Source organism: Hyla sarda, chromosome 2 (assembly GCF_029499605.1).
Source record: "Hyla sarda isolate aHylSar1 chromosome 2, aHylSar1.hap1, whole genome shotgun sequence".
NCBI classification, from domain to species: domain Eukaryota; kingdom Metazoa; phylum Chordata; class Amphibia; order Anura; family Hylidae; genus Hyla; species Hyla sarda.
This window is the reverse complement of record NC_079190.1, coordinates 85,494,841-85,521,156: the sequence shown is the minus strand read 5'-3', so window position 1 is coordinate 85,521,156 and position 26,316 is coordinate 85,494,841. Positions and strand designations below refer to the sequence as shown.

The 26,316-nt window shown below is 44.1% G+C and overlaps 1 protein-coding gene across 5 annotated transcripts in view; it reads left to right on the top strand.

Moving 5' to 3' along the window:
* STAT2 (signal transducer and activator of transcription 2) overlaps positions 1–26,316 on the top strand; it is a 144,439-nt gene that overhangs the window by 74,135 nt on the left and 43,988 nt on the right. For all 5 annotated transcript variants that reach the window (XM_056562377.1, XM_056562375.1, XM_056562376.1 and 2 more), the window contains exons 10-15: positions 1,137–1,229; positions 5,042–5,098; positions 7,355–7,375; positions 7,480–7,567; positions 18,807–18,860; positions 18,939–19,022. In XM_056562377.1, coding sequence (XP_056418352.1) covers positions 1,137–1,229; positions 5,042–5,098; positions 7,355–7,375; positions 7,480–7,567; positions 18,807–18,860; positions 18,939–19,022 — 397 coding nt within the window. The remainder of the gene's footprint in view (positions 1–1,136; positions 1,230–5,041; positions 5,099–7,354; positions 7,376–7,479; positions 7,568–18,806; positions 18,861–18,938; positions 19,023–26,316) is intronic.

Genomic DNA, 26,316 nt, shown 5'->3' with positions numbered 1-26,316 from the left:
GTGCTATGTATAGGACACAGCACTGCTCAGTATTATCGGTGATCTTCTGCTCTGGTCTGCTCAATCGCAGACCAGAGCAGAAGACCCCGGGAGACAGCTGGAGTCAGGTGAGGGGACCTCCGGCCGCCATGCTGGATGATCGGATCGTCGCGGCAGCGCTGCGGGCGATCCGATCATCCAATCAAAGTACCGCAATGCCGCAGATGACGTTAATGAGGGGTTAATGGCAGACATCCGCGCGATCGCGGATGTCCGCCATTACGGGCGGGTCCCTGGCTGCTGCTAGCAGCCGGAACCTGTTGTGTATGACGTGAGCACCGTTCTGATGCTCGCGGTCACACACAGGACATAAATGTACGTCCTGGTGCAGGAAGTCCCGCCAAGTCAGGACGTACATTTACGTCCATGGTCGTGAAGGGGTTAATTAATATGCTGTTTACATTCTTTATATATTTTATGTAGTGGTTGAAACTCCAGGAAATGTATTGTGAAAAAAGTATCTTTTGCAATCTAAATTCCGGAAAAAACAACAACAAATTTTCAGACTTCTTGTCCTGTACAGACTACTTTTCAGTAGTCCTCTCATTATATTAGGGTCCATTTACATGGTGGAATGTCCAGCTGGTATTTCACTAGACGGACATTCTGCCGACAGCTAGGACTGCCTAAAAAACGGTGTCTCATAGACTGCAATGCATTTCCGTGCAGATTCTGCATAAGGAATGAACATGTCCATTCTTTCTACGGAGTCTGGAATCTGAATTTCCACAGCACCTCTACTGAACATCGAAAACAGACATCAGAGGAGAAAACATCAATACGCTTCAACTTCACCGGGGTATAATAGAGACGTAAAATGAAACAAGACTAGATCATCACCACAGAGTCTTTTTTAGACAGAGTTTCATTTGGTCCCTGTGGCTGCTGTAAAGCAAATGTCTGCTGCTGTTAATAGCGAAACTGCTCAGGAAAATTCTATCAGAAATTTAGAGGAGTTTTAATAGCAACCAATGGGATACAGTTTCTCTTTTGGAGGATGTTGTTTATACACCTCCTCTTGTAAATATAAAAAGTGGGAATTGTGTCATTGCTTTGATTTAAATACTTAACATTTTTCTACAAATTTTCCCTGTTAGGTCATTTGTTGTACATAAGCAACCGATCATGATCTTTCCATGCAAGAAACATTTGGTGCTGAAAACCAGTACACAATTCTCTCTGGCGGCAAGGTGAGTAGAGAATGAACTAGTGGGGAGATTTATCAAGGCATTTAGAGCTCTTTTTTTGCTTACAAAAAGTCGCATGTGCATCTAAGCAAATTTTCGTGCGACTTTTGGCTGTAAGCAAAAAGCTACAAAAGAGCTTACTAAAGTTAATTTCATTTTTCACTTTGCAGTGGTCAGGGATTTATCAAGTGAGAAAGTCGCACAAAAAGTCGCAACACCTCAAAAACTCTGTAAATGTAAGCCAGCCCAGAGCTGGCTTACAAAACGGCTTTTGAGAGCAAATTTTATATTTCCCGCTGGCAGCCGTGATCACAGCTCCAGCGGGAAATATGACATAACAACTGTACAAAGGAGCCCGGGCTCCATCTGATTCTAACCCGCTACCCTAACTTAATGACGGGGACACTGATTTACATTCCCCGCTTGTCTCCCACCCGCCCACGCCGCACATCTCCCATCTGTCTGCTAACTGTTGCAAGACTACAACTCCCAGCATGCTCTTACAGTGAGGGCATGCTGGAAATTGTATTCTTGTAGTTGGTAGCATGCGAAAGATGTGCGGTGCAGCGCGGGCGAGTAGGAGACAAGGGGGGTATGTAAAGCAGTGTCCCCGTCATTAAGTTAGGGAAGCGGGTCAGAATCAGACGGAGCCCGGGCAGCTGCAGAGTGATGCCAGCCCGGGCTCCTTTTAACATACCTCGGAGCCGCTGAGTTTTTCTAGTCTCTACTGTAATTTCACATTTCCCGCTGGGTCCCGTGATTGGCCGGGACCGAGCAGCCAATCACGGGACCCGGCGGGAAATTTGATTTTACAGTATGGGATATAGAAATTCCGCGGCTCCGTCATATGTTAAAAGGAGCCCAGGCTGGCATCACTCTGCAGCCGCCCGAGCTCCATCTGATGCCATCCCCCCTACTCTATCTAACTTAATGAGGGGATGGGGACACTGCTTTACATCCCCCTTGTCTCCCGCCCACGCTCACTACAAGACTACAACTCCCAGCATGCCCTTACAATGAGGGCATGCTGGGAGTTGTATTCTTGTAGCGGGCGAGAGATGTGCGGCGCGGGCGGGAGACAAGGGGGGATGTAAAGCAGTGTCCCTGTCCCCTCATTAAGTTAGATAGAGTAGGGGGGATGGAATCAGATGGAGCCGAGGCGGCTGCAGAGTGATGCCTGCCCGAGCTCCACAATGGCGCCAGCGAGTATCTCTTTCCATTTCCCGCTGGGTCACGTGATTGGCTAGGACCGAGCAGCCAATCACGGGACCCGGCAGGAAATGTGATATTACAGTAGATATAGAAACTCCGCGGCTCTGTCTGCGGGGTCCGGGGTGGCATCACTCTGCAGCCGCCCAGGGACTCCTGCAGACGGGCTGGGAGATGTGCAGGAGCCGTCCCTGCCATCCCTCAGCACTGCAGTACACGCTGAGAGATGGCAAGGACAGCTCCTGGCTGCGGGAGTCACGGGCGGCTGCAGTGTTATGTCAGCCCAGGCTGCCTTTGCTATGGTGCAGTGGAGTTTACTGTAATTTCTAATTTCGTACCAGGTCCCGTGACATATGAAATTACAATGATTTTCTGGGAAATTACAATGATTTTCTGATCCCCACCAGCCAGGAAGCGGAGCGCATTACCGCCTGCTTCCCTGGCTTGCAGAACTACAACTCCCAGCATGCTCTTAAAGTAAAGGCATGTTGGGAGTTGTAGTTGTGCAGCAGGGGCCGGTGACAAGCTTGTCGCTCACCTGCACATCTCCCACACCACATGACTACAACTCCCACCATGTCCTTACTGTAAGGGCATGCTGGGAGTTGTAGTTGTGCAGCGGGGCAGGTGACAAGCTTGTCACCTGCCGCACAACTACAACTCCCAGCATGCCCTTACAGTAAGGACATGGTGGGAGTTGTAGTCATGCGGCACGGGAGATGCGCGGGCGGGTGACAAATGTATTAACCTATTTTACTTATATATTTTTTTCCTCATTTCAGATCCGTGCATTCTGTGGACTACTTCGGATTCGGTGGACTGCGTTGATGACCAGTGGTTTTTTTTTCTTTCTGTATAATGTTAATAAAATGATTAACGAGGGCTTTTTAGGGAGTGTTTTTTTTGGAATACATTTTTTTTAAAACATGTTGTGTTTTTTTAAGTTACTTGACAGGCTTAGTAGTGGAAGCTATCTAAAAGACAAAGTCCATTACTAAGCTTGGGCTTAGCGTTAGCCACAAAACAGCTAGCGCTAACCCCCAATTATTACCCCGGTACCCACCGCCACAGGGGTGCCGGGAAGAGTCGGTACCAACCGTCCCGGAGCTTCAAAAATGGTGCTCCTGGGCCTAGGCGGTAACAGGCCGGCGTTATTTAGGCTGGGGAGGGCCAGTAAGAATGGTCCTCGCCCACCTTGGTAACGTCAGGCTGTTGCTGCTTGGTTGGTATTTGGCTGAAAATAAAAATACGGGGAACCCTATCGGTTTTTTTTTTTTCTTTTTTATATTTAATTATTTATGCAAAAAACGCATAGGGTTCCCCCCCTATTTTTTGTCTCAGCCAAATACCAACCAAGCAGCAACAGTCTGACGTTACCAGGGGGAGCTAGGTCCATTGTTACTGGCCCTCCCCAGCCTAAGTAACGCCAGCCTGTTACCGCCTAGGCCCAGGAGCGCCATTTTTGACGCTCTGTGCCTGTTGGTACCAGCTCTTCCAGGCACCCCTGTGACGGTGGGTACCGGGGTAATATTTGGGGGTTAGCGCTGTTTTTTGTGGCTAACGCTAAGCCTGGCTAAGTAATGGACTCCCTCTATAAGATGGCTTCCACTACTAAGCCTGTCAAGTAAATAAAAAAAAACACAACATGTTTAAAAAAAATTTTGCCAAAAAACACTCTCCCAAAAGCCCTCGTTAACCATTTTATTCAAATTAAACAAAAAACAAAAAAAACGCTGGTCATCGTACTCCTCCGAATCTAAAGTAATCCACAGGATACACGGGTCTGAAATGAGAAGTAAAAAAAATAAAAATTAGTTAGTACATTTAGGGGAAAAAAAGTGGTAAGAAAAATGTAATAAACATATATATATATATATATATATATATATATATATATCACACATTTTTTTTTTCAAACCTGCAAGTTGGTGTTTCTGAAGTTATTTATTGGTTTTTGCTTATGTGTGCTAAAAAAATGGTATTCAAAAGTGATTTATTGTTTTTTGCTTATGTGAGCCAAATTTATCAACCCTCTGTGATAGTATGATAAATATGTCACACATAAGCAAAAGGAAAAGCATGAAAAAAATGCCTACAGAACTCGCTTACTAAAGCAACGATGATAAATCTCCCCCTAGATGTTTGTCACAGCGGATATTGATGTTAAGAGTCGTGGGTTATTTTATTTTCAGCATCCATTATCACAGCCACTGAACTGGGTACATGTGAAGTGTATAGGGTACAGGGTTGTTTAAGAATCTGGGTCCAATTTTACATTTATAGTCAGAGTAATGGGATGGAACCAGAGGGTCGCCTGCTGGTATTTACCTTTTTAGCCTATTGCCGATCCACTAATCTTTCCAGGGATTTAGTTCACACTTCAATAGGAGCTAAGCTTCCATACCTTGGCACTGCCATGTGATGTAGCTATAGCTCTGCAGAAAAGCAGATCGATAGTGCAACCTGGTGTTGGCACACAATAATCAGACATCGATACCTTATCCTCTAAACTGGCAATCATTGTTAAATACCTGGAAAACTTCTATAGGTAAATTAAGTGACCAATTAAATTCCTTATTTAATTGCTTCCTTGTATCCTTTTTTAGATTTCTTGTGAATTTAAAGGGACTTGGAAACATGAAGGTCTCTTATTCAATAGATAAGTATGTGTCTTCCAAAACCACTGAATTCTGCTACTGTTTACTAAAGTACGTTCACACAGATGCAAGATGCACCCATGTAAGGGTGGGCCTGGAAGTCCCCATAATCTTCTACAATTGTCACTTCTTTTTAGATCCGCACTTTTTAGGCAGTGACACCACACTCTTTTTGCCACATTTTCTGTCTGCAGAACAGTGTTTATTGTGCCCATATTAATGTACCCTCATTATTAAGGTTACAAATCATAGTATCAAATGTTCTGATAAGTTGACTGCTCGTGATACTCTTTGTTTAAAGGGGTACTCAACTGGCCAGCGTTCGGAAGTAAATGTCCCGAATGCTGTTTTCGCTCTGCAGCAGTCACGCCCCCTCCCATAGACTTGCATTGAGGGGCGTGGCCGTGATGTCACCAGATGTGTCACTTTTTTCATTGTGATGTGTTGGTTGTATATCTGTTTATATCTTTAAAAAGCATTCCAAGAAATGTATTGCTTATTTAGTGCTGACAAAACTCCAAAAATAACCCCAGGGGGGCTATTGAGGCCAAAAGTAAAAACTAAATTCCTAACCCCAAGGCCGTAGCCCGGGGTGCAAGAACACCTCTAATTAATCCCCCTTTAAAATGTAACATTTATTATATATACTCTTAAAAATAGAAATAAACCCAGCAAGGTGATGATTAAAATTAGGATGTCAGGTAGGATAGTATAAATAGGATTAGAGCAGTATAGCTTCAAAGTCAAGGGCTCTGCAGCAACCCAACATTCCTACACTGACGCCAAATTAAAACACTAAATTGCCGCCTCTACATTTTTCGCTGTCTCCACGGCGTTTTCAAGAGGCAAAATGTGGCAACGGCCGTTACAAAATCCCATTCATGTCTATGGAATTTTTTTAGCCATTATCACCCATTATGAACAACGGACGTTATTTGTGACGGAAGAAAAAACCGTCGCATGCCCCAATTATTCCTCCGTCAAAAATAATGGAATAAAATTTTAACATTGAAATCTAGGGCAAACGGATGAGCCTTTATTGTCATCCGTTTGCACCCGGTCTATAATATCCGTTATTACTTCTGAACATGCTTAGAAGAGGTGACATAAGCAGACTCCTGTAGTGCTGAGGGACTACTACTACTCCCATCATGGAACAGACTTGTTTCCATTATGGGAGTAGTAGTTCCCTGGTTGCGGGAGACTACATTAGTGTTTGTACTACTACCCCCATCGTGGAGCAGACTCTGTTCCATGATGGGGGTTGTAATACGGGGGCTGAGGGATTGATCGCACCGGGTCTCACTTCTGAGACCCGATGTGATCAGAAGTTATTAAACAGGGGAGCGGGAGGCATGCTCCGCTCCCCTGCGATGTATAGAGTGTTTTTACTTTCACTTTTAAATTCGGGTACGGAGATGAGCAGCAGAGAATAGACATGTCCTTGCAGTGCGGTGGTGAATGAATGAAGCCTACATGTGGGACATGTCTGCTTCATTCATTCATTCACTGCTGCTGGTTCCCGGCATGTCTCGCGGGCAGCTGGAGGGGAAATAAGGACACTGGGGGGAGGGGATAAGGATAAGCACACTGGGGCCATTGAATTATTATAAACACACTGGGGCCAATGAATTATTATAAATATGCATGGGGGGCATACACTTGAGGGTCAAATTAGTAGTTTAAAAACCCTGCTGGGAGCCCTGAATGTCTCCTCGGTGGTGGCCATTCAGGGCTCCCGGCGGGGAATTTAAAAGTGAAAGTAAAAATACACCGTACATCGCAGGGGAGCGCAGCATGCCGCCCGCTCCCCTGTTTAATATTTTCTGATCGCATCATCCCTCAGCCCATGTACTACAACCTCCATCATGGAACAGTCTCTGTTCCATGATGGGGGTAGTAGTACAAACACTAATGTAGCCTCCCCAGCCGGGAGACTACTACTCCCATCATGGAAACAAGTTTGTTTCATGATGGGAGTAGTGGAAGTCTGTAGGCAGAGGTGTTAAAACGGCCATGAAATAACGGTACATGAAGGATGTTATAACGGGTCTTAACGGATGAATATGCACGTTATTTGGAAGATCATTATTTAGCCATTAGCACCCGTTATTTCATCAGTTATTATACATCCGTTTTTTAATTATACAATACAGAAAACGAATGTTTAATAACGGATGAATACTCATAGTGTGAAAGCAGCCTTACAGGTTTATGTGTTCACTACATTTATTTTTAACATTATTTATTTGTTTTTAACAGGAATCCTCCAGACATCAAAGGGTAAGACCCTCTTTGAATCAGCCTGATGCTTATGTACCCTACTATATCATTACAATCCTTCTTATGACCAGATTACGTTACTTTTTCTCTTTCCAATTTCTTAGCTATCGCAGGTTTAATTTGCTCGGTCCTCAAGACAAGAGCTTGGAATATACACAGGATGAGGGTCTGGCAGTAGAGTATAAACATTTGGTACGTTCTGTTAAGTCACGTGTTGGCATTATTTCTTTATCTGTGCTTCCTCTACCTACACACAGAAGCATCATTGTATCTTTCTCGTTCTGGCTTCTGGAAAGTTAGTAATAACGTTTGTCCTGGTAACATAGTTTGTAAGGCTGAAAAAGAAGCATGTCTATCTAGGCCTGGGCGAGGAATCACATTAATAACATGAATTTGCCTTTTTAGTCATGGACAATTCAGATTTCTTGCAGAATTGTAGACTCTATATCAGCCCCATCATCAGCAGAACAGGCTGAATGGTGTAGATGTAGCCAGAGAGCAGGGCACGGTGACTAACTTTGCGCTAAGTATGCTAAGTGAAGGCAATGCCATTTACAGTCTCTCCCACCCATTTACACCTCTTACATACAGGTAGTTGTGGTGGTGAGTGGACAAAAATTATTCCTCAAGATGTGCCTGTCTTCAAGAGGAAGGCAGTGAGGCTGGTGGAAGGTATGGTACATGGAGAGGCTGTGATGAGACTTGAAAAGATGATAGTACATGGGGAGAGCTGTGATGAGACTGGAATAGAATGTAGTACATGGCGGACTATGATGAAACTGTGGGAGGGAATAGTACATGGGACTGTGATAAGACTGCGGGAGGGGAATAGTACATAAGGGGCTTTGATAAGACTGAAGAGAGCATAGTACATGGGGGGGGGGGGCTGTAATGAGACTGGCGAGCACATAGTACATAAGGGGCTGTGATGAGACTAGGGGGAAAGGATAGTACATAGGGAGCTGTGATGAGACTGGGAGATGGGATAGTACGTTGGTGGGATAGTACATGAGGGGCTGTAATGAGACTGGGGGAGGAGATAATACATGGGGGGGATAGTAATGTAGAACAAAGTCCAGCTCACCGTACTCGGTGCTCGGACCGGTTCCTGGCAAGGCACCCAGAAATACTGAAGAATAAACAGGGGGTCCAGCACTACAATGTTATGCAGCTTTATTCAGATAAATGACACACGGAAAGAGCGGCAGTCAGACTCATTTCGAGTGCATGCGCTCTTCCTCTGTGACATCAGAGGACATCAGTGTATACTCAGGTGACGTTTAAATACCTAAGTATAAGGTGAAGAATCAGCTTGTAATACCTCCCACCTCATCGGAGATACACTGACTTGAGGATCAATATACAAAGGTAAAAAAAAATTTTAATTTTAAATGCAAAACTTATAGAATGTATAATATATACTGATGTATGCGGCACAAGAAAGAGATGAGGCTTAATAATGGAATAATAATTCCCAGTGATCATTCAGACCCGTTGGGGCACAAGTCCCCAACGTGAACTGCCAATATGCTTCCCTGCCAGCCACTATTTTACGATGGCATCCCTTTCTTATGCCCACATTGACATGTTCAATGGCATAGATTTTAAATGAATTCACGTTGCCATTATGTACTGAATGGAAATGGGTCGATGCCGCTGACCTATGCCTTACAGATGTGGTGCTACTATCATTGAGATGTTCTAATGCTCCCGTTTTTAATTTCCTTGTGGCGTAACCCACATATTTTAGCTTACATGCAGTGCACTCAATGACGTACACCACATTGCTGTAATTACAGTTGATGTAAGATTATATTGGGTACATCTTGGTACAATCCACATTTTTAAATTGTGTGGTAGGTTTGGCATAATGGCACGTGAGGCATATTTTCTGGCCACATTAAACAAATTATAGGGGTAGTTATTTAAGTATTCAGCAAACAGCGGTACGGCCGCAACACCCCCCTCCAAACTAGGAGGAGGGGGGATGTTGCGGCCGTACTGCTGTTTGCAGAATATTTAAATACTAACCCCTATAATTTGACATTCACTTATCAGGTCAATACTTCGTCCATAGTCTTCTTGGACTTCGTAACACTCCACAGGGTACCATTTCAATTGTCCCTCACCGCAATCCTATATCAGGTAACACAGTACTTAGAGCAGACAGCAATCACCCTCATCACACTACTTGCGGTGATTTCGGGGTGATCGGGTCTCTGGTGACCCGATCGCCCGAAAAATAGGAATGATCGGAGCTGAGACAGCCCCGATCATCCTAAAGGATAGGAGCGAGGTGGCAGGGGTGCCACCTCCTCCTTTCCCCTGCCATTGATCGGTTAGGACTAACCCACCAATGGCATTGGGGGGGGGATGGGGGGGGGGGGGTTAAAGTTCATTTCCCCCGCTCTGGCCGGCCCTATATGTGCGGGCAGAGTGGGGGAAGATGGTGACTCGTGACGGAGGATGTCAGAGACCAGCGATCGCAGCGGGGGAGACAGCGGTGGAGGCAGCAATGAAGATCAGTGGTAAGTGATCTTCACTGCTGCCTTCTAGGAATTGCCAAACTACAACTCCTTGCATGCCCAGACTGCCAAAGGCTGTCTGGGCATGCTGGAAATTGTAGCTTTGCAACATCTGGAGGGCCACAGTTTGGAGACCAAGCTGTAGCCCTCCAGATGTTGCAAAAATACAACTCCAAGCATGCCCAGGCATGCTGGGAGATGTAGTTCTGTAACATCTAGCCCTTCAGATGTTGCCGAACTGCAACTCCCAACATGCCTGGGTAGTCTAAGCATGCTTGGAGTTGTAGTTTTGCAACATCTGGAGGGCTACAATTTGAACACCACTACACAGTGGTCTCCAAACTGTTCTCCTCCAGTTGTTGCATAACGACAACTCCCAACATGCACTTCGGCTGTCTAGGCATGCTGGGAGCTTTAGTTTTGCAACAGCTGGAGGCACACAGGTTGGGAAACACTGAGTTAGGAAACAGACAATGTTTCCCAACCAGTGTGCCTACAGTTATTGCAAAACTACAGCTTCCAGCATGCCCAGACTGCCGAAGTGCATATTGGGAGTTGTAGTTATGCAACAACTGGAAGAGAAGTTTGGAGACCACCATGTAGTCCAGCCAAAGGGCATCCTGGGAGTTGTAGTTTTGCAACAGCTGGAGGTTTGCCAAATGTGGCTCCTTCTGAGCATTGTAGTGCGCCCGCAGTGCACTTGACATCCACACATGGGGTATTTTCATACTCAGAAGAAATGGGGTTACAATTTTTTTGGGGGGGGGATTTTCTCCTATTACCCATTGTAAAAATGTAAAATTTTGGGGGGGAAAACAGCATTTTAGTGGAAATTTTTTTTTTTTTCATTTACATATCCAACTTTAACGAAAAGTCATTAAACACATGTGGGGTGTTAAGGCTCACTTGAGCTCTTGTTAGGTTCCTTGAGGGGTGTAGTTTCTAAAAAAAAGTATGCCAAAACTCACTCTCCAAAATCCCATTGTCACTCCTTCCCTTCTGAGCCCTCTAGTGCACCCACAGAACACTTGACATACACATATGAGGTATTTCCTTACTCGAGAGAAATTGGGTTACAAATTTTAGGGTGATTTCTCCCCTTTTACCCCTTGTAAGAATTCAAAAACTGGTTCTACAAGAAAATGCGAGTGTAAAAAATGAAGATTTTGAATTTTTTCCTTCACATTGCTGCTATTCCTGTGAAACACCTAAACGGTTAACACACTTTCTGAATTTCATTTTGAATACTTTGAGGGGTGCAGTTTTTATAATGGGGTAATTTAAGGGGTATTTCTAATATGAAGGCCCTTCAAATTTACTTCAATACTAAACTGGTCCCTGAAAAATTCCGATTTTGAAAATGTTGTGAAAAACTGGAAAATTGCTGCTGAACTTTGAAGCCCTCTGGTGTCTTCCAAAAGTAAAAACATGTCAACTTTATGATGCAAACATAAAATAGACATATTGTATATGTGAATCAATATATAATTTATTTGGGATGTCCATGTTCCTTATAAGCAGAGAGTTTCAAAGTAAGAAAATGCAAAATTTTTAAATTTTTCATCAAATGTTGGAATTTTCGACAAAAATTTTCCCCTAACATAAAGTAGAATATGTCACGAAAAAATAATCTTGAAATCAGAATGAAAAGTAAAAAGCATCCCAGAGTTATTAATGCTTAAAGTGTGAGTGGTCAGATGTGCAAAAAATGCCCGGGTCCTTAAGGTGAAAATGGGCTGAGTCCTTAAGGGGTTAAAAGCTAGGTAAAATGTATACAAAAATGTTAAAATGTACACACACATTGGAGGGAGCCAAACATATAGTGACCGGCAAGGACAGAAAGACACTTATTCATCCTCAGCACGCCTCTAGAGATCAAAGAAAAAAAAAACTGTTCTAGCACTTACATTTTCCCCTCACTTCAACAGTATTAAATAGATTATACATAGACATTTACATCTATTAAAACGTGATGAAATATTGTCTTAAATTGGGGGATGTCATGTAGTCTCCAAAAGGGCACCCACATTGGAGGATCAGTTGTCCCCCAGTGGGGTCAATACTCAAACCAAAAGCAGCACCAGTTGGTTAGCCCAGAAGGGCTCCTTTAAATTTGGCCAGAAAATATGCCTCACGTGCCATTATGCCAAACCTATGACACAATTTGAAAATGTGGATTATACCAAGATGTACCCAATAAAATCTTACATCAACTGTAATTACAGCAATGTGGTGTACGTCATTGAGTGCACTACATGTAAGCTAAAATATGTGGGTTACACCACAAGGAAATAAAAAACGTGAGCATTAGAACATCTCAATGATAGTAGCACCACATCTGTAAGGCATAGGTCAGCGGCATCGACCCATTTCCATTCAGTACATAATGGCAACGTGAATTCATTTAAAATCTATGCCATTGAACATGTCAATGTGGGCATAAGAAAGGGATGCCTTTGTAAAAAAAAATTGGCTGACAGGGAAGCATATTGGCAGTTCACATGGGGATTCGTGCCCCAATGGGTCAGAATGTTAACCGGGAATTATTATTCCATTATTAAGCCTCATCCCTTTCTTGTGCCGCATACATCGGTATATATTATACAGTCTATAAGATTTGTATTTAACATATTTGAGATTTTTTTTAACCTTTTGTATATTGATCCTCCAGTCAGTGTATCTCCGGTGAGGTGGGAGGTATTACAAGCTGATTCTCCGCCTTATACTTAGGTATTTAAACCTCACCTGAGTATACACTGACGTCACGGAGGAAGAGCGCATGCACTCGAAACGCGTATGACTATCGCTTTTACCGTGTGTCATTTATCCAAATAAAGCTGCATAACATTGTAGTGCTGGACCCCCTGTTTATTCTTCAGTATGGGGGATAGTACATGAGGGGCTGTAATGAGACTGGGGGAGGGGATGATACATGGGGGGGGATAGTACATGAGGGCCTGTGATGAGATTGGGGAAGGGGTTAGTACATGGGGGAGCTGTGATGAGACTGGAAGAGAGGATAAAACATGGGGCTGTGATAAAAAATGGCCAGAGCTGTGAAAAGACTGGGGGCGATAATAGTACATGGGGGAGCTGTGATGAGATCTGAGTAGAGGATAGTACATGGGGGCTGTGATAAGACTGGGGAGGTTGTACATGGATAATTGTGAATTATATGAGGGGGAGATCACATGGGGGAGGGGCTATGATGACTGGGGCAGGGTATAGTACTTGATGGCGCTCTGACTTTATTGGACCCTAAACTTAAAGGGGTGCTCCGGTGGGAAACGTTTTCTTTTTTTAAATGAACTGTTGCCAGAAAGTTAAACAGATTTGTAAATTACTTCTATTAAAAAATCTTTACTTTTTGAATTTCTTTTTTGTGTTGTCCACAGTGCTCTCTGCTGACACCTCTGTCCATGTCAGGAACTGTCCAGAGCAGCATAGGTTTGCTATGGGGATTTTTCCTGCTCTGGACAATTCCTGATCCGGGCATCAGGTGTCGGCAGAGAGCACTGTGGACAACACAAAAAAGAAATTAAAAAAATAAAGATTTTCCTCTGTAGCAAACAGCTGCTAAAAAGTACTGAAAGGATTAAGATTTTTTTAATAGAAGTAATTTACCAATCTGTTTAACTTTCTGGCACCAGTTCATTTAAAAAAAAAAAAGTTTTCCACCGGAGTACCCCTTTAACCCCTTAAGGACCCAGCCATTTTACACCTTAGGACCCGGCCATTTTTTGCACATCTGGTCACTTTAAACATTAATAACTCTGGAATGCTTTTAGTTATCATTCTGATTCCGAGATTGTTTTTTCGTGACATATTCTACTTTAACTTAGTGGTAAAATTTTTTGGTAACTTGCATCCTTTCTTGGTGAAAAATCCCAAAATTTGATGAAAAATTTGAAAATTTTGCATTTTTCTAATTTTGAAGCTCTCTGCTTGGAATGAAAATGGATATTCCAAACATTACGGTATTTTATTTTATTCACATATACAATATGTCTACTTTATATTTGCATCATAAAATTGACGAGTTTTTACTTTTGGAAGACATCAGAGGGTTTCAAAGTTCAGCAATTTTCCAATTTTTCACAAAATTTCCCAAATCACAATTTTTCAGGGACCAGTTCAGGTTTGAAGTGGATTTGAAGGGTCTTCATCTTAGAAATAACCCACAAATGACCCCATTATAAAAACTGCACCCCCCAAAGTATTGAAAATGACATTCAGTCAGCATTTTAACCCTTTAGGTGTTTCACAGGAATAGCAGCAAAGTGAAGGAGAAAATTCACAATCTTCATTTTTTACACTCGCATGTTCTTGTAGACCCAATTTTTGAATTTTTACAAGGGGTAAAAGGAGAAAATGTATACTTATATTTGTAGCCCAATTTCTCTGAGTAAGCACATACCTCATATGTCTATGTAAAGTGTTCGGCGGGCGCAGTAGAGGGCTCAGAAGCGAAGGAGCGACAAGGGGATTTTGGAGCGTTCGTTTTTCTGAAATGGTTTTTGGGGGGCATGTTGCATTTAGGAAGCCCCTATGGTGCCAGAACAGGAAAAAAAAAACACATGGCATACCATTTTGGAAACTAGACCCCTTGAGGAACGTAACAAGGAATAAAGTGAGCCTTAATACCCCACAGGTGTTTCACGACTTTTGCATATGTAAAAAAAAATTTAAAAAATTTCAATAAAATGTGTGTTTCCCCCCCAAATTTCAAATTTTTTGCAAGGGTTAATAGCAGAAAATACCCCCAAAAAATTGTAACCCCATCTCTTCTGAGTATGGAGGTACCCCATAAGTTGACATGAAGTGCACTATGGGCGAACTACAATGCTCAGAAGAGAAGGAGTCATATTTGGCTTTTTGAGAGCAAATTTTGCTCGGGGGCATGTCGCATTTAGGAAGCCCCTATGGTGCCAGGACAGCAAAAAATACCCACATGCCATACCATTTTGGAAACTAGACCCCTTGAGGAACATAACAAGGAATAAAGTGAGCCTTAATACCCCACAGGGGTTTCACGACTTTTGCATACGTAAAAAAAAAAAAAAATCACTAAAATGTGTGTTTCCCCCCCCAAATTTCACATTTTTTGCAAGGGTTAATAGCAGAAAATACCCCCCAAAATTTTTAACCCCATCTCTTCCGAGTATGGAGGTACCCCATAAGTTGACCTGAAGCGCACTACGGGCGAACTACAATGCTCAGAAGAGAAGGAGTCATATTTGGCTTTTTGAGAGCAAATTTTGCTCGGGGGGCTTGTCGCATTTAGGAAGCCCCAATGGTGCCAGAACAGCAAAATAACCCCCACATGGCATACCATTTTGGAAACTAGACCCCTTGAGGAACGTAACAAGGGGTACAGTGAGCATTTACCCCCCACTGGTGTCTGACAGATCTTTGGAACAGTGGGCTGTACAAAATTTTTAATTTGCGCAGCCCACTGTTCCAAAGATCTGTCAGACACCAGTGGGGTGTAAATTCTCACTGCACCCCTCATTACATTCCGTGAGGGGTGTAGTTTCCGAAATGGGGTCACATGTGGGTTTTTTTTTTTTTTTGCGTTTGTCAAAACCGCTGTAACAATCAGCCACCCCTGTGCAAATCGCCTCAAATGTACATGGTGCACTCTCCCTTCTGAGCTTTGTTGTGCGCCCCCAGAGCACTTTGCGCCCACATATGGGGTATCTCCGTAGTCGGGAGAAGTTGCATTACAAATTTTGGGGGGCTTTTTTCCCCTTTACCTCTTGTCAAAATGAAAAGTATAGGGCAACACCAGCATGTTAGTGTAAAAAATTTATTTTTTTACACTAACATGCTGTTGTAGACCCCAACTTCACCTTTTCATAAGGGGTGAAAGGAGAAAAAGCCCCCCAAAATTTGTAAGGCAATTTCTCCCGAGTACGGCGATACCCCATATGTGGCCCTAAACTGTTGCCTTGAAATACGACAGGGCTCCGAAGTGAGAGCGCCATGCGCATTTGAGGCCTGAATTAGGGATTTGCATAGGGGTGGACATAGGGATATTCTACGCCAGTGATTCCAAAACAGGGTGCCTCCAGCTGTTGCAAAACTCCCAGCATGCTTGGACAGTCAACGGCTGTCCGGCAATACTGGGAGTTGTTGTTTTGCAACAGCTGGAGGCTCCATTTTGAAAACAGTGGCGTACCAGACGTTTTTCATTTTTATTGGGGAGGGGGGCTGTGTAGGGGTATGTGTTTATGTAGTGTTTTTTTCTTTTTATTTTATTTTGTGTTAGTGTAGTGTTTTTAGGGTACAGTCACACGGGCAGGGGGGGTTACAGCAATTTTCCCGCTGCGAGTTTGAGCTGCCGCGCAAAATTTGCTGCATTGCAAACTTGCAGCCTGATACTCACTGTAAGCCCCTGCCCATGTGAATGTACCCTGTACATTCACAGGGGGGGGGGACCTCCAGCTGTTGCAAAACTACAACTCCCAGCATGCACAGTCTATCAGTGCATGCTGGTAGTTATAGTTTTGCAACAGCTGGAGGCACACGGGTTGGGAAACACTGAGTTAGGAAACAGACAATGTTTCCCAACAAGTGGGCCTCCTGTTGTTGCAAAACCACAACTCCCAAACATTCTCAGGCATGCTGGGAGTAGTAGTTCGGCAACATCTTTAGAGCCAGATGTTGCCGAACTACAACTCCCAGCATGCTTGGAGTTGTAGTTTGCAACATCTGGAGGACTACAGTTTGCAGACCACTAATACAGTGGTTCCCAATCTTTGCCCTTCCAGATGTTGCAAAACTACAACTCCCAGTATGCCAAAACTGTCCAGGCATGCTGGGAGTTGTAGTTCTGCAACATCTGAAGGGCCAGATGTTACAGAACTACAACTCCCAGCATGCCTGGACAGTGAGGGCATGCTGAGAATGTGTAGTTTTGCAACATCTGGAAGGGCACAGTGGTCTCCAAACTGTGGACCTCCAGATGTTGCAAAACTGCAACTCCCAGCATGCCCAGATGCCAAGGGCTGTTTGGGCATGCTGGGAGTTGTAGTATATAGGGTCCCAATACAGCAATGCATGTCGCTTTACGGCGACGTGCATTGCTGTAGAGGGCCCGACCGCGGCTGAAGATCTACTCACCTGTCGCCGCCGCCGCCGCCATCTTCCTCGCCGGGATCCGGGTCTTCAGGGACGAGGTAAGTAACGGGGCCGGTCCCCAGCACTCCCCCGTCCCCCGCCGCGTCCTCCGGTCTTCCTCCCGTCCTCTCCGGACTTCCAGGGGCCGGGCAGGACGGGAGGAAGTAACCGCCCCCCCCCCCCCCCTGCGACGATTGGTCGGTTAACTAACCGAAGAATCGCAGGGGATCGGAGGAGGTGGCAGGCTTGCCACCTCGCTCCTATGCCTTAGCATGGTCCTGGCTGTCTGTGACAACTGGGATCATGCGAAATTACCAGGCGGTCGGGTCCCAGAGACCCAATCAGCCCGGTATCGCCGCAGATCGCAAGGGCAATTTCCCTTGCGATTTGCGGCGATCGCCGACATGGGGGGCCTACATGGCCCCCCTCTGCGTTTGCCCTGGATCCCTGCTGAAGGATTTCAGCAGGGATCCGCTTCCGATCTCTGCCGGGTGAGCGGCGGAGACCAGGAAAAGACATGACGTATGCATACGTCATGGGTCCTTAAGACCCAGGGTGTGATGATGTATGCATACGTCATGGGTCCTGAAGAGGTTAATGTTTTATTTCCGTACTTTTTACTTAAGGGGAGTACAATTGTCCCTTACAGTTCCAACAATCTGTATTTGTTAAGAAATTGCTGTGCTAACAGTTTCCTTTTTGTTATATATAAAAAAAGGTTTGTTGGTGTTTTTAGCTTGTTTAGTATAACAAGAAGACTGAGATTAGAAGCGTCCTAATTTAGAAAAATGTCTCTCAGCCCCTGCGTTCATCCAGTTCAGCCTGTTATCCAGCAGGGTTTTTCATAAAACAATGTTGTCTGTCTATAGATATAAAAAAAAAATAATTAGAGCACATTGAAAATACTGAGACGTGTACTATAAATATGTAGCTTCTAGCTGAATTGCTTTACTGCTATATTTACTATACGTATAAAATTGATTAAATTATGTGGGGGCTCACCTCATCACATAGGACCTACACTAAACAGAGTCTTGGGCCTATGCTTATCTACAAGGCTGCTGTGCTTAAGCATTGCTCTATTTTTACAATGGCATATTTTTTTTTATAGAAAGCATAAAGTTTTACAGCCTTTAATAGGCAAACTATAAAAGCAATGTATGTACCATGACATTAAAACAGAAAAACAATGTTGTATACTGTGTTGTAAATGTTTGACTGATTACAGTACCTCTGTATAAGAAAGTGCAGTAGACTACACTTTCCCATACAGTAAAAAAAGCATGGCAATGCATACTGATGCCAAAAGGACAGTCTTTTATCATCAGTTGGGTATAAGGGGCCCTGTAGATTTATTCGAACTTTCCTGCCAAAAGTATGTGAAATGTCTAATAAGGATAATCTACATGGCATTTAAGCATACCTGCCATTTCAGTTGACTTTTTAGGATAAGTATGTCATAAGTATGTGTGTATTCATGAGGAGCAGCACTATTTCTGTCCTTTATATAACTTGTATATGGTATTTCTCAGGAGATTTCTGCTCTGCCCTCCTCCCCCCTCCATAGACTTGTATTGCTTGTCTTGCAGACACAGGACAAAGCTGAGCTGATTTTCAGATATAAAAGACTTGAGCAGCAGGAGGTTGGGAATAGGGAAAAAGTTTGATAGCTGGAAAAAGAAGCATTTTTATCTAATAAATATATTACAAAGTTTCTTATATGCGCTTGTTCTATAGATCTATGCAAAGTTTGTTCAAATGACCTTGCCTATTTAACTATTTAGACACTAAAAGAGCAAAGAGCTGGAGGAGGGAAAGGAAATAAAGGTGCAAATGATGTAAGTAATACATTTTCAGTTGAGCTTCAAAATATTTCTTGCACTGTATTGTATTACTCATTTTTATTTCTTGTTTAGGGCTCGCTGAGTGTCATGGAAGAGCTTCACATCATCACCTTGAAGACTGAGTTTAAATATGAGGGAGAGAAGTTGAACATAGAGGTGAATAATGGCCCAATTTAGTATTCAGGAAACTACCGTATTTATCGGGGTATACCATGCACCGGCCTATAACACGCACCCTCATTTTACCAAGGATATTTGGGTTAAAAAAGTTTTTTACCCAAATATCCTTGGTAAAATGAGGGTGCGTGTGTGTGCATGCGTATACCCCCATACAACCCCAGGAAAGGCAGGGGGAGAGGGGCCGTCGCTGCCCGCTTCTCTGCCCCTGCCTTTCCTGGGGTCTAGAGCCCTGCTGACGCCGCTTCTCTCCCGCTGGCTATCTGAGCCACTGCCCGTTCTCTCCCCCTGACTATCGGTGCCGGCGCCCCATTGCCGGTGCCGATAGCCGGGGGAGAGAAGCGGCGCCGGCAATGGGGCAGCGGCGCCGATAGCCAGGGGGAGAGAAGGGGCAGCGGCATCCATTGCCGGCGCCGCTGCCCCGTTGCCTCCCCCATCCCCGGTTGTATAATTACCTGTTGCCGGGGTCGGGTCCGCGCTGCTTCAGGTCTCCGGTGATGCGTCCCATGCGTCGTTGCTATGCACTGCACGGCGCGGCGCAATGACGAGTGACATTGCGTCTCGCAGCGCATAGCAACGACACAGGGGATGCACACCGGAGGCCTGAAGCAGCCTGGACCCGACCCCGGCAACAGGTAATTATACAACCAGGGATGGTGGAGGCAACGGGGCAGCGGCGCCGGCAATGGGTGCCGCTGCCCCTTCTCTCCCCCTGTCTGTCGGCGCCGCTGCCCCATTGCCGGCGCCGCTTCTCTTCCCCTGGCTATCAGCGCCAGCAATGGGGCGCCGGCACCGATAGTCATGGGGAGAGAAGGGCCGGCAGCAGGGCTCCAGACCTCAGGACAGGCAGGGGCAGAGAAGCCGGCAGCGGTGGCGGTCTCTGCACCTGCAAAGCCGCTGCAGTTCATTGATTTAAAGCGCCCGCTTTAAATCATTGAACTGCAGCGGCGTATCGGCGTATAACACTCAGGTAGACTTTAGGCTAAAAATTTTAGCCTAAAAAGTGCGTGTTATACGCCGATAAATACGGTACATTCTATTCTATGTTTGGACTTTATCAAAGAAAGTATGAGAAGGATAAACCTCAAAGTGCCATCAATTCAATCTGCATTTCCAGATTGGTTTGTTTCATGTGAATGTAACCTTTTTTCACCACACATCTGTCAGCTCCTTTTGCTTCCAAGAGCTGCAGACACCATTACATAGCTGTTACGATATAAAAGAGAACTGTAGGTTCCCTGGAGCTGATGGGGGCTGCCAATCTTAAAAAATCATCTTTTCTCGGTCGGAAACCATTGGAGGACACAGAACCGTGGGTATATGCTCTTGCCACTAGGAGGCGCTGACACTAGGCATACAAAAAAAAGTCGTTCCCTCCTGGCAGGATATACCCCGCCTACAGACCCTGAGCTAATCACTTTTAGCTTAGTGTCATAGGAGGCAAGACACAGGTCTGGAGCTCTCCAGACCTGGTCTTCTTTTTTGTTTTAAAGTTAGGGCCTGTCTAAGGTTCTTTTATCTCTTTTATTTTCCGTTTTCAGGTGGGGGTTCAGGAGCATGGCGCTACCTGTTCCCCCATATGCGGCTAACGGGCACGGGGCATAGAATACGAAATGCACAGTTAACCCCTTCCCGCCAACAGCCAGTGCCTTGGGGTCGCACCTTGGGACCAGGTCCCCCTATTTTCCTTGCTTGTCCTGTCTGTTTCAGCATGACATGATGCAGGTATCTAAAAGACTGGCTGAAGACATCTTTAGGTGAGTATGGCGGGTATAGGATAAGTATATTTCCCCCCTCCCCACTCTCTGCACCACTATCCCTATGGGGCCCTTTATCTCTGGGGTCTTCTTGGGGGACGGGGACTTCTCTCCTGTTTTTATTGATTCTGATCTGGAGTGCTTTATTTCTTTATTCAGTGCCAGGGCTCCGGGGATTGCAGGGCAGTTCTCCCCCCTCCTCTCCTCACTCCCCGGCACTTCTTACTTACTGTAACGGGGCTGGCATTGCTTCTGCTGGCACTGCTTTATTACAGTACAACGGGGGTATGAGTTTGCCAGCCGCAGCTCCAGCAGCTGCGTTGCGATCGCGTGGCCGGTGGGTTTTGCTTTCACTTCGGGATGCTGGCCGTAGCTGACTGACGCAGCCGACATCCCAGCCGGGTCTCCCTCTGTCTTTATGATGCTGGCGGCTACCTGACTCACAGGGCTGATCACATTTTAATTCGTGCCGCGCAGGTTCAGCATTATCATGGCAGCGGGTGGGGCCAGAGCTTCTCCCCACATGCGGCTTTGCTCCACCCAATTTCTTCCAATGAGGGCCGTTCTGGGAGGCGGCCTGCTGTATGGGCTGTTAGCTCCTCCCCTCTTCTCTCTGCTCCGTGCATCATGCAGCTGCTCCTGGTCTCCTCAGCTCTGCTACACAGCCTTTTGCTGCTTCATCAGCGGGACACAGGTCTGGTGAGATTGCTCCAATTTTTTCTTTATTGACTACCAGCTATGTCCGACCCGATACCCCCCCCCCCCCCCCCCCCAGACCGGCGACAGCCCTGCAAATCCAAAATTCCAGGTGGTTCTACTGAATCCACCTGCTCCGCCAAGCTAACTTTACCGTCTGTTTCTGTATCTCCTTATGTTCGGTCGGGATGCGTGGGGGCCCGTCTCTCCTCCAGAGTGCGTATCTTCCCTTAACCAGTCGATTTCTGAATTGGCGCGGGCAGTGGTCGGCAAGCCGAGGCTCGCGAGCCACATGCGGCTCTTTGCACACTTTAATGCGGCTCTTCTGTGTGCCGGGCGCCCGCTCCCCTCCCTCCTCTCGGGCGGCCGCCCCAAAAGTCAGGACTCTGCAGCTAGCCTCTGTCAGTGCGCGCCCTGTGTGCAGCCCCGGCGGCCGGCTCCACACAGCTCCAGTCGGGTCATGTGGTATAGGGGGGGGCGTGACTTTCTGTGTAGCGTCGCGCAGCGAGGCAGCATCCTCTCTCTGTCTTCCGCCCTCAGAAGAAGACTGTGCCTCCCAAATCAGCAGCGTGTCATCCGGTAGGTGTAGCAATGGCCTAGCCTGCCTGCCTGCCTCTGGGGACTCAATTTCTGTGACAGAAAAAGGAAGGGTTTGGGAGGAATGGAGGGGGGAGGGGATGAATATGCACTATATGCCTCTGGAACTTGGAAATGAGAGATGTGAGACAAATGAAAGGGGTGACTGATGGCCATCATGGAGGGGGGGGATGATTATGAATTATGTACTCATATGAGAGATGTGAACTGTGAACAGGGCAAAAAGAAAGGTGTGACTGATGGCCATCATGGGAGGGGGGGTGGTGATTATGAATTAAGTTTGCCTAACTATGGAAATGAGAAATGTGAACAGGGCAGAGTAAAAAGAAAGGCGTGATGGCAATCATGGAGGGGGGGGGGGGGGGGGGAAATGTGACATGAGGGGGAGAAATGTGACATTAGGGGGTGAAATGTGACATGAGGGGAGAAATGTGACATGGAGGGGCAGAAATGTGACATGCGGGGAGAAATGTGACATTGTGGGATTGACATAAAAAGGGTTGATGTGAAAAGGTGGGTGTGGACATAAAATTGCGGAATATCGTAATCTAGGAGCCAGCAAAATAAGTTAGTGGCCAGGTTCTGAGGTTAATATATAACAGTACCAGTGAGGACTATTTGAGTGTGTTTTCACATACTTTTATGTGTACTTTTTTAGTTGTATCTTGATTTTATTTCATTTTATGTTGTCATTTTTTACTTTTATTCAACTTGACTGCAGAGCCAGTGCAATGTGTGCATGCCTGTTTTATTACTTTTACTTCTTGCCTACTGTTTGGGTGTATCCATCAAGGTGGAGAACCCTGCTTAAAATATCCATGATGAGCCCCACTAATTTTATAATACTATTTACACACACATAAAATGCCATATATGCGTCATCCACAGGTAAATACCAGTGCGTCATCCACAGATCCCCCATAACAGTGCGTCATCCACAGATAAATAACAGTGCGTCATCCACAGATAAATAACAATGTGTCATCCAATATTACTTCTTTTATGTGATTAAGGATGCCGGTTTGGTGTTGGTGGCTTTATTTTAAAATGAAACATTTTTATAGGTGCCCTGTTTCACATGGCTACAAAGAAAAAACAACGAAAAACGGAAGACGAAAACCGTGAATTTTTTCAGTTTTTGCATTTTCGTTTTTTGCTCCTTGCCTTTAAAAAATCATAACTCTTTCAATTTTGCACCTAAAAATCCATATGATGGCTTATTTTTTGCGCCACCAATTCTACTTTGTAATGACATCAGTCATTGTGCCCAAAAATCTACGGTGAAAGGGGAAAAAAATCATTGTGAGACAAAATTTCGTTTCTACGTAGTACATTTTTCGGTAAAAATTACACCTTATCTTTATTCTGTAGGTCCATACGATTAAAATGATACCCTACTTATACAGGTTTGAATTTGTCGCACTTCTGGAAAAAATCATAACTTCATGCAGAAAAATTTATATGTTTAAAATTGTCATCTTCTGACCCCTATAACTTTTTTATTTTTCCGTGTATGGGGCGGTATGAGGGCTCATTTTTTGCGCCGTGATCTGAAGTTTTTAAGGGTACCATTTTTGCATTGATAGGACTTATTGACTTTTTATTCATTTTTTCATGATATAAAAAGTGACCAAAAATGCACTATTTTGGACTTTGGAATTTTTTTTGCGCGCACGCCATTGACCGTGCGGTTTAATTAACGATATATTTTTATAATTCTGACATTTCCGCACGCGGCGATACCATATATGTTTATTTTTATTTTTATTTACACTGTGGTTTTTTTTTTTATGGGAAAAGGGGGGTGATTCAAATTTTTAATAGGGAAGGGGTTAAATGATGTTTATTCACTTTTTTTTTCACTTTTTTTTGCAGTGTTATAGGTCCCCAAGGGACCTATAACTTTGCACACACTGATCTTTATCATTGATCACTGGTTTCGATCAATGCCGCGCGCTATTAGCCACGGGTCCCGGCCGTTGTTAGAGGCCGGGCCCGACCCGCTATGACGCGGGGCCACGCCGTGGCCCCGCGTTATAGATCGAGAGTGGACACATGACGTTCCAGTACGTCATGTGTCCTTAAGGGGTTAAAGTGGAATGGACTGAGACTTTCGCGTTTCAGAACGTAAATGGCTTTCCGACCTGTCTTATTTGTAAAGAAAAATTGGCGCATAACAAAAAATCGAATTTGGAGAGACACTTTACAACAAAACACTTGTCCTTTTAGTAATTTCTGCGTTTAATCAGTGGGTGCAGTCTTCCAACTATGTTAATTTTGCAGGTTTTGCGGTTAGTCAAGATATTGCTAAGAGAGGCAAACCATATACAGATGGCGAATACATAAAACATTGTTTTATAAGTGCATCAGAAGAGTTATTCAGGGATTTTAAGAACAAAGAAGAAATTCTAAAAAAAAATTAAAGAGTTGACATTGTCTGCTAAAACAGTGAAGGATGGAACAGCCAAAATGTCTTCCAATATAACCAACCAGCAAGTTGATGATCTTAAAGTGTTTCAACTTTATCAATAGCAGTTGACGGGTCTTGTGACTTAAATGATACAGCTCAAGTTTCACTTTTTGTAATATTTATGTTAGCTACAGGTCCTAAAGAAGAACTTTTAGGATTATTGCCACTGAAAGGTCAAACACGTGGAGAGGATATAGCAAATGCTGTAATTGGTTGCATTGAAAAATATCATATTCCACTTGATAAAATCGTCTCAATTGCAACAGACAGGGCAAAAAGTATGACCGGCGTAAGAAATGGATTTGTTGCTATTATGAAAGAAAAAATTAGTCACGAGATACTTGCATACCATTGCATCATACATCAAGAAGCACTTTGTGCGCAGACATTTCCAGAAGAAATGTGCAAAGTTATGAAATTGTTGATTAAGATGATCAATTCCATTGTAGCTAAAGCTCTTCATCATCGCCAATTTAAATAATTTTTTGTTGCAATGGAGACTGAGTACGCAGATCTTCTGCTGCATAACAAGGTTACGTTGGTTATCAAGAGGAAACGTTTTGCTTCCTTATTATCAGAAATCAAAGCATTTTTCCTCGAGAAGGGTGTTCACTATCCAGAATTAACAAACGATCAGTGGATCCAAAAACTGTATTTCATGGTGGATGTTACTTCCCATCTAAATCAGCTTAATCATAAACTACAGGGGAAAGGAAACACAATTTTTTCGATGTTAGAAGAAGTTATTTAGTTTTGAAAACAAATGATCTGTTTTTGCTCAAGATTTTGACAGAGAAACTTTGATTCACTTTCCAAGCCTGTTGAAACATCGCCAAGAAAATAATTCTGATATTGACATTACCTATTTTAAAACAACACTTTTAAATATGAGGGAAGCTTTTCTCAAGAGGTTTCAGGAATTCAGAAACAGCAAAGCGACGTTGGCCTTTGTTAAAAAACCTCTGGATGCCACTGTAACGGAATAACATTTTTCTCCCTTTAATATCGACATTGGCAACTTTGAAATGCAATTGCTGGATTTAAAGAACAAAGAACTGTGGAGCTCGAAATTTGAACGTCTTTGTGCTGATTTAGAAAGATTGGAGAAAAACAAATGTGAACTTAGTTCCCAGCACAAGTGGTCTGCTTTGAAAGACCTGGAGAAGGAAGATATGTTGATTTTTTAACACCTGGATTAGTATTCCTGACTCATATAATCAACTAAAAAAGCTAGCGTTTGCTGTTCTTTCCTTGTTCGGGTCTACATATTTATGCGAACAATCATTTTCAAGCATGAACCTTATCAAGAGTAAATTGAGAAATCGTCTCATCGATGAGAACCTGGAATCGTGCCTAAAATTAAAAACAACAACATACAAACCTGACTTACTCAAACTATCCAAATAAATGCAAGGCCAATGTTCACATTAGTGGTTGTGACTTTGTCAGTCATTGTCAGGATGTAATTTTCTCTACATTGTAAGGCAAATTTTAAGGAATTTAACGTTATCGATAAATAATATCGTTCTAAAGTTTTTGTTAGTTGTGTTATTTGTATCCTCCCGACCTATGTGGATACTTGCATGCAGAATATTCTCAATAAAAACGTATTGAAACTAAAAACAGTGTACCATCCTATGTATTTTCGGTTTTAAAAATGTGGCTCTCAAAATAAATTTCAATCGTGGTTTTGGCAAGATTTGGCTCAGTTGAAAACAAAGGTTGCACACCACTGGGCTAGGTGCTCCAAATC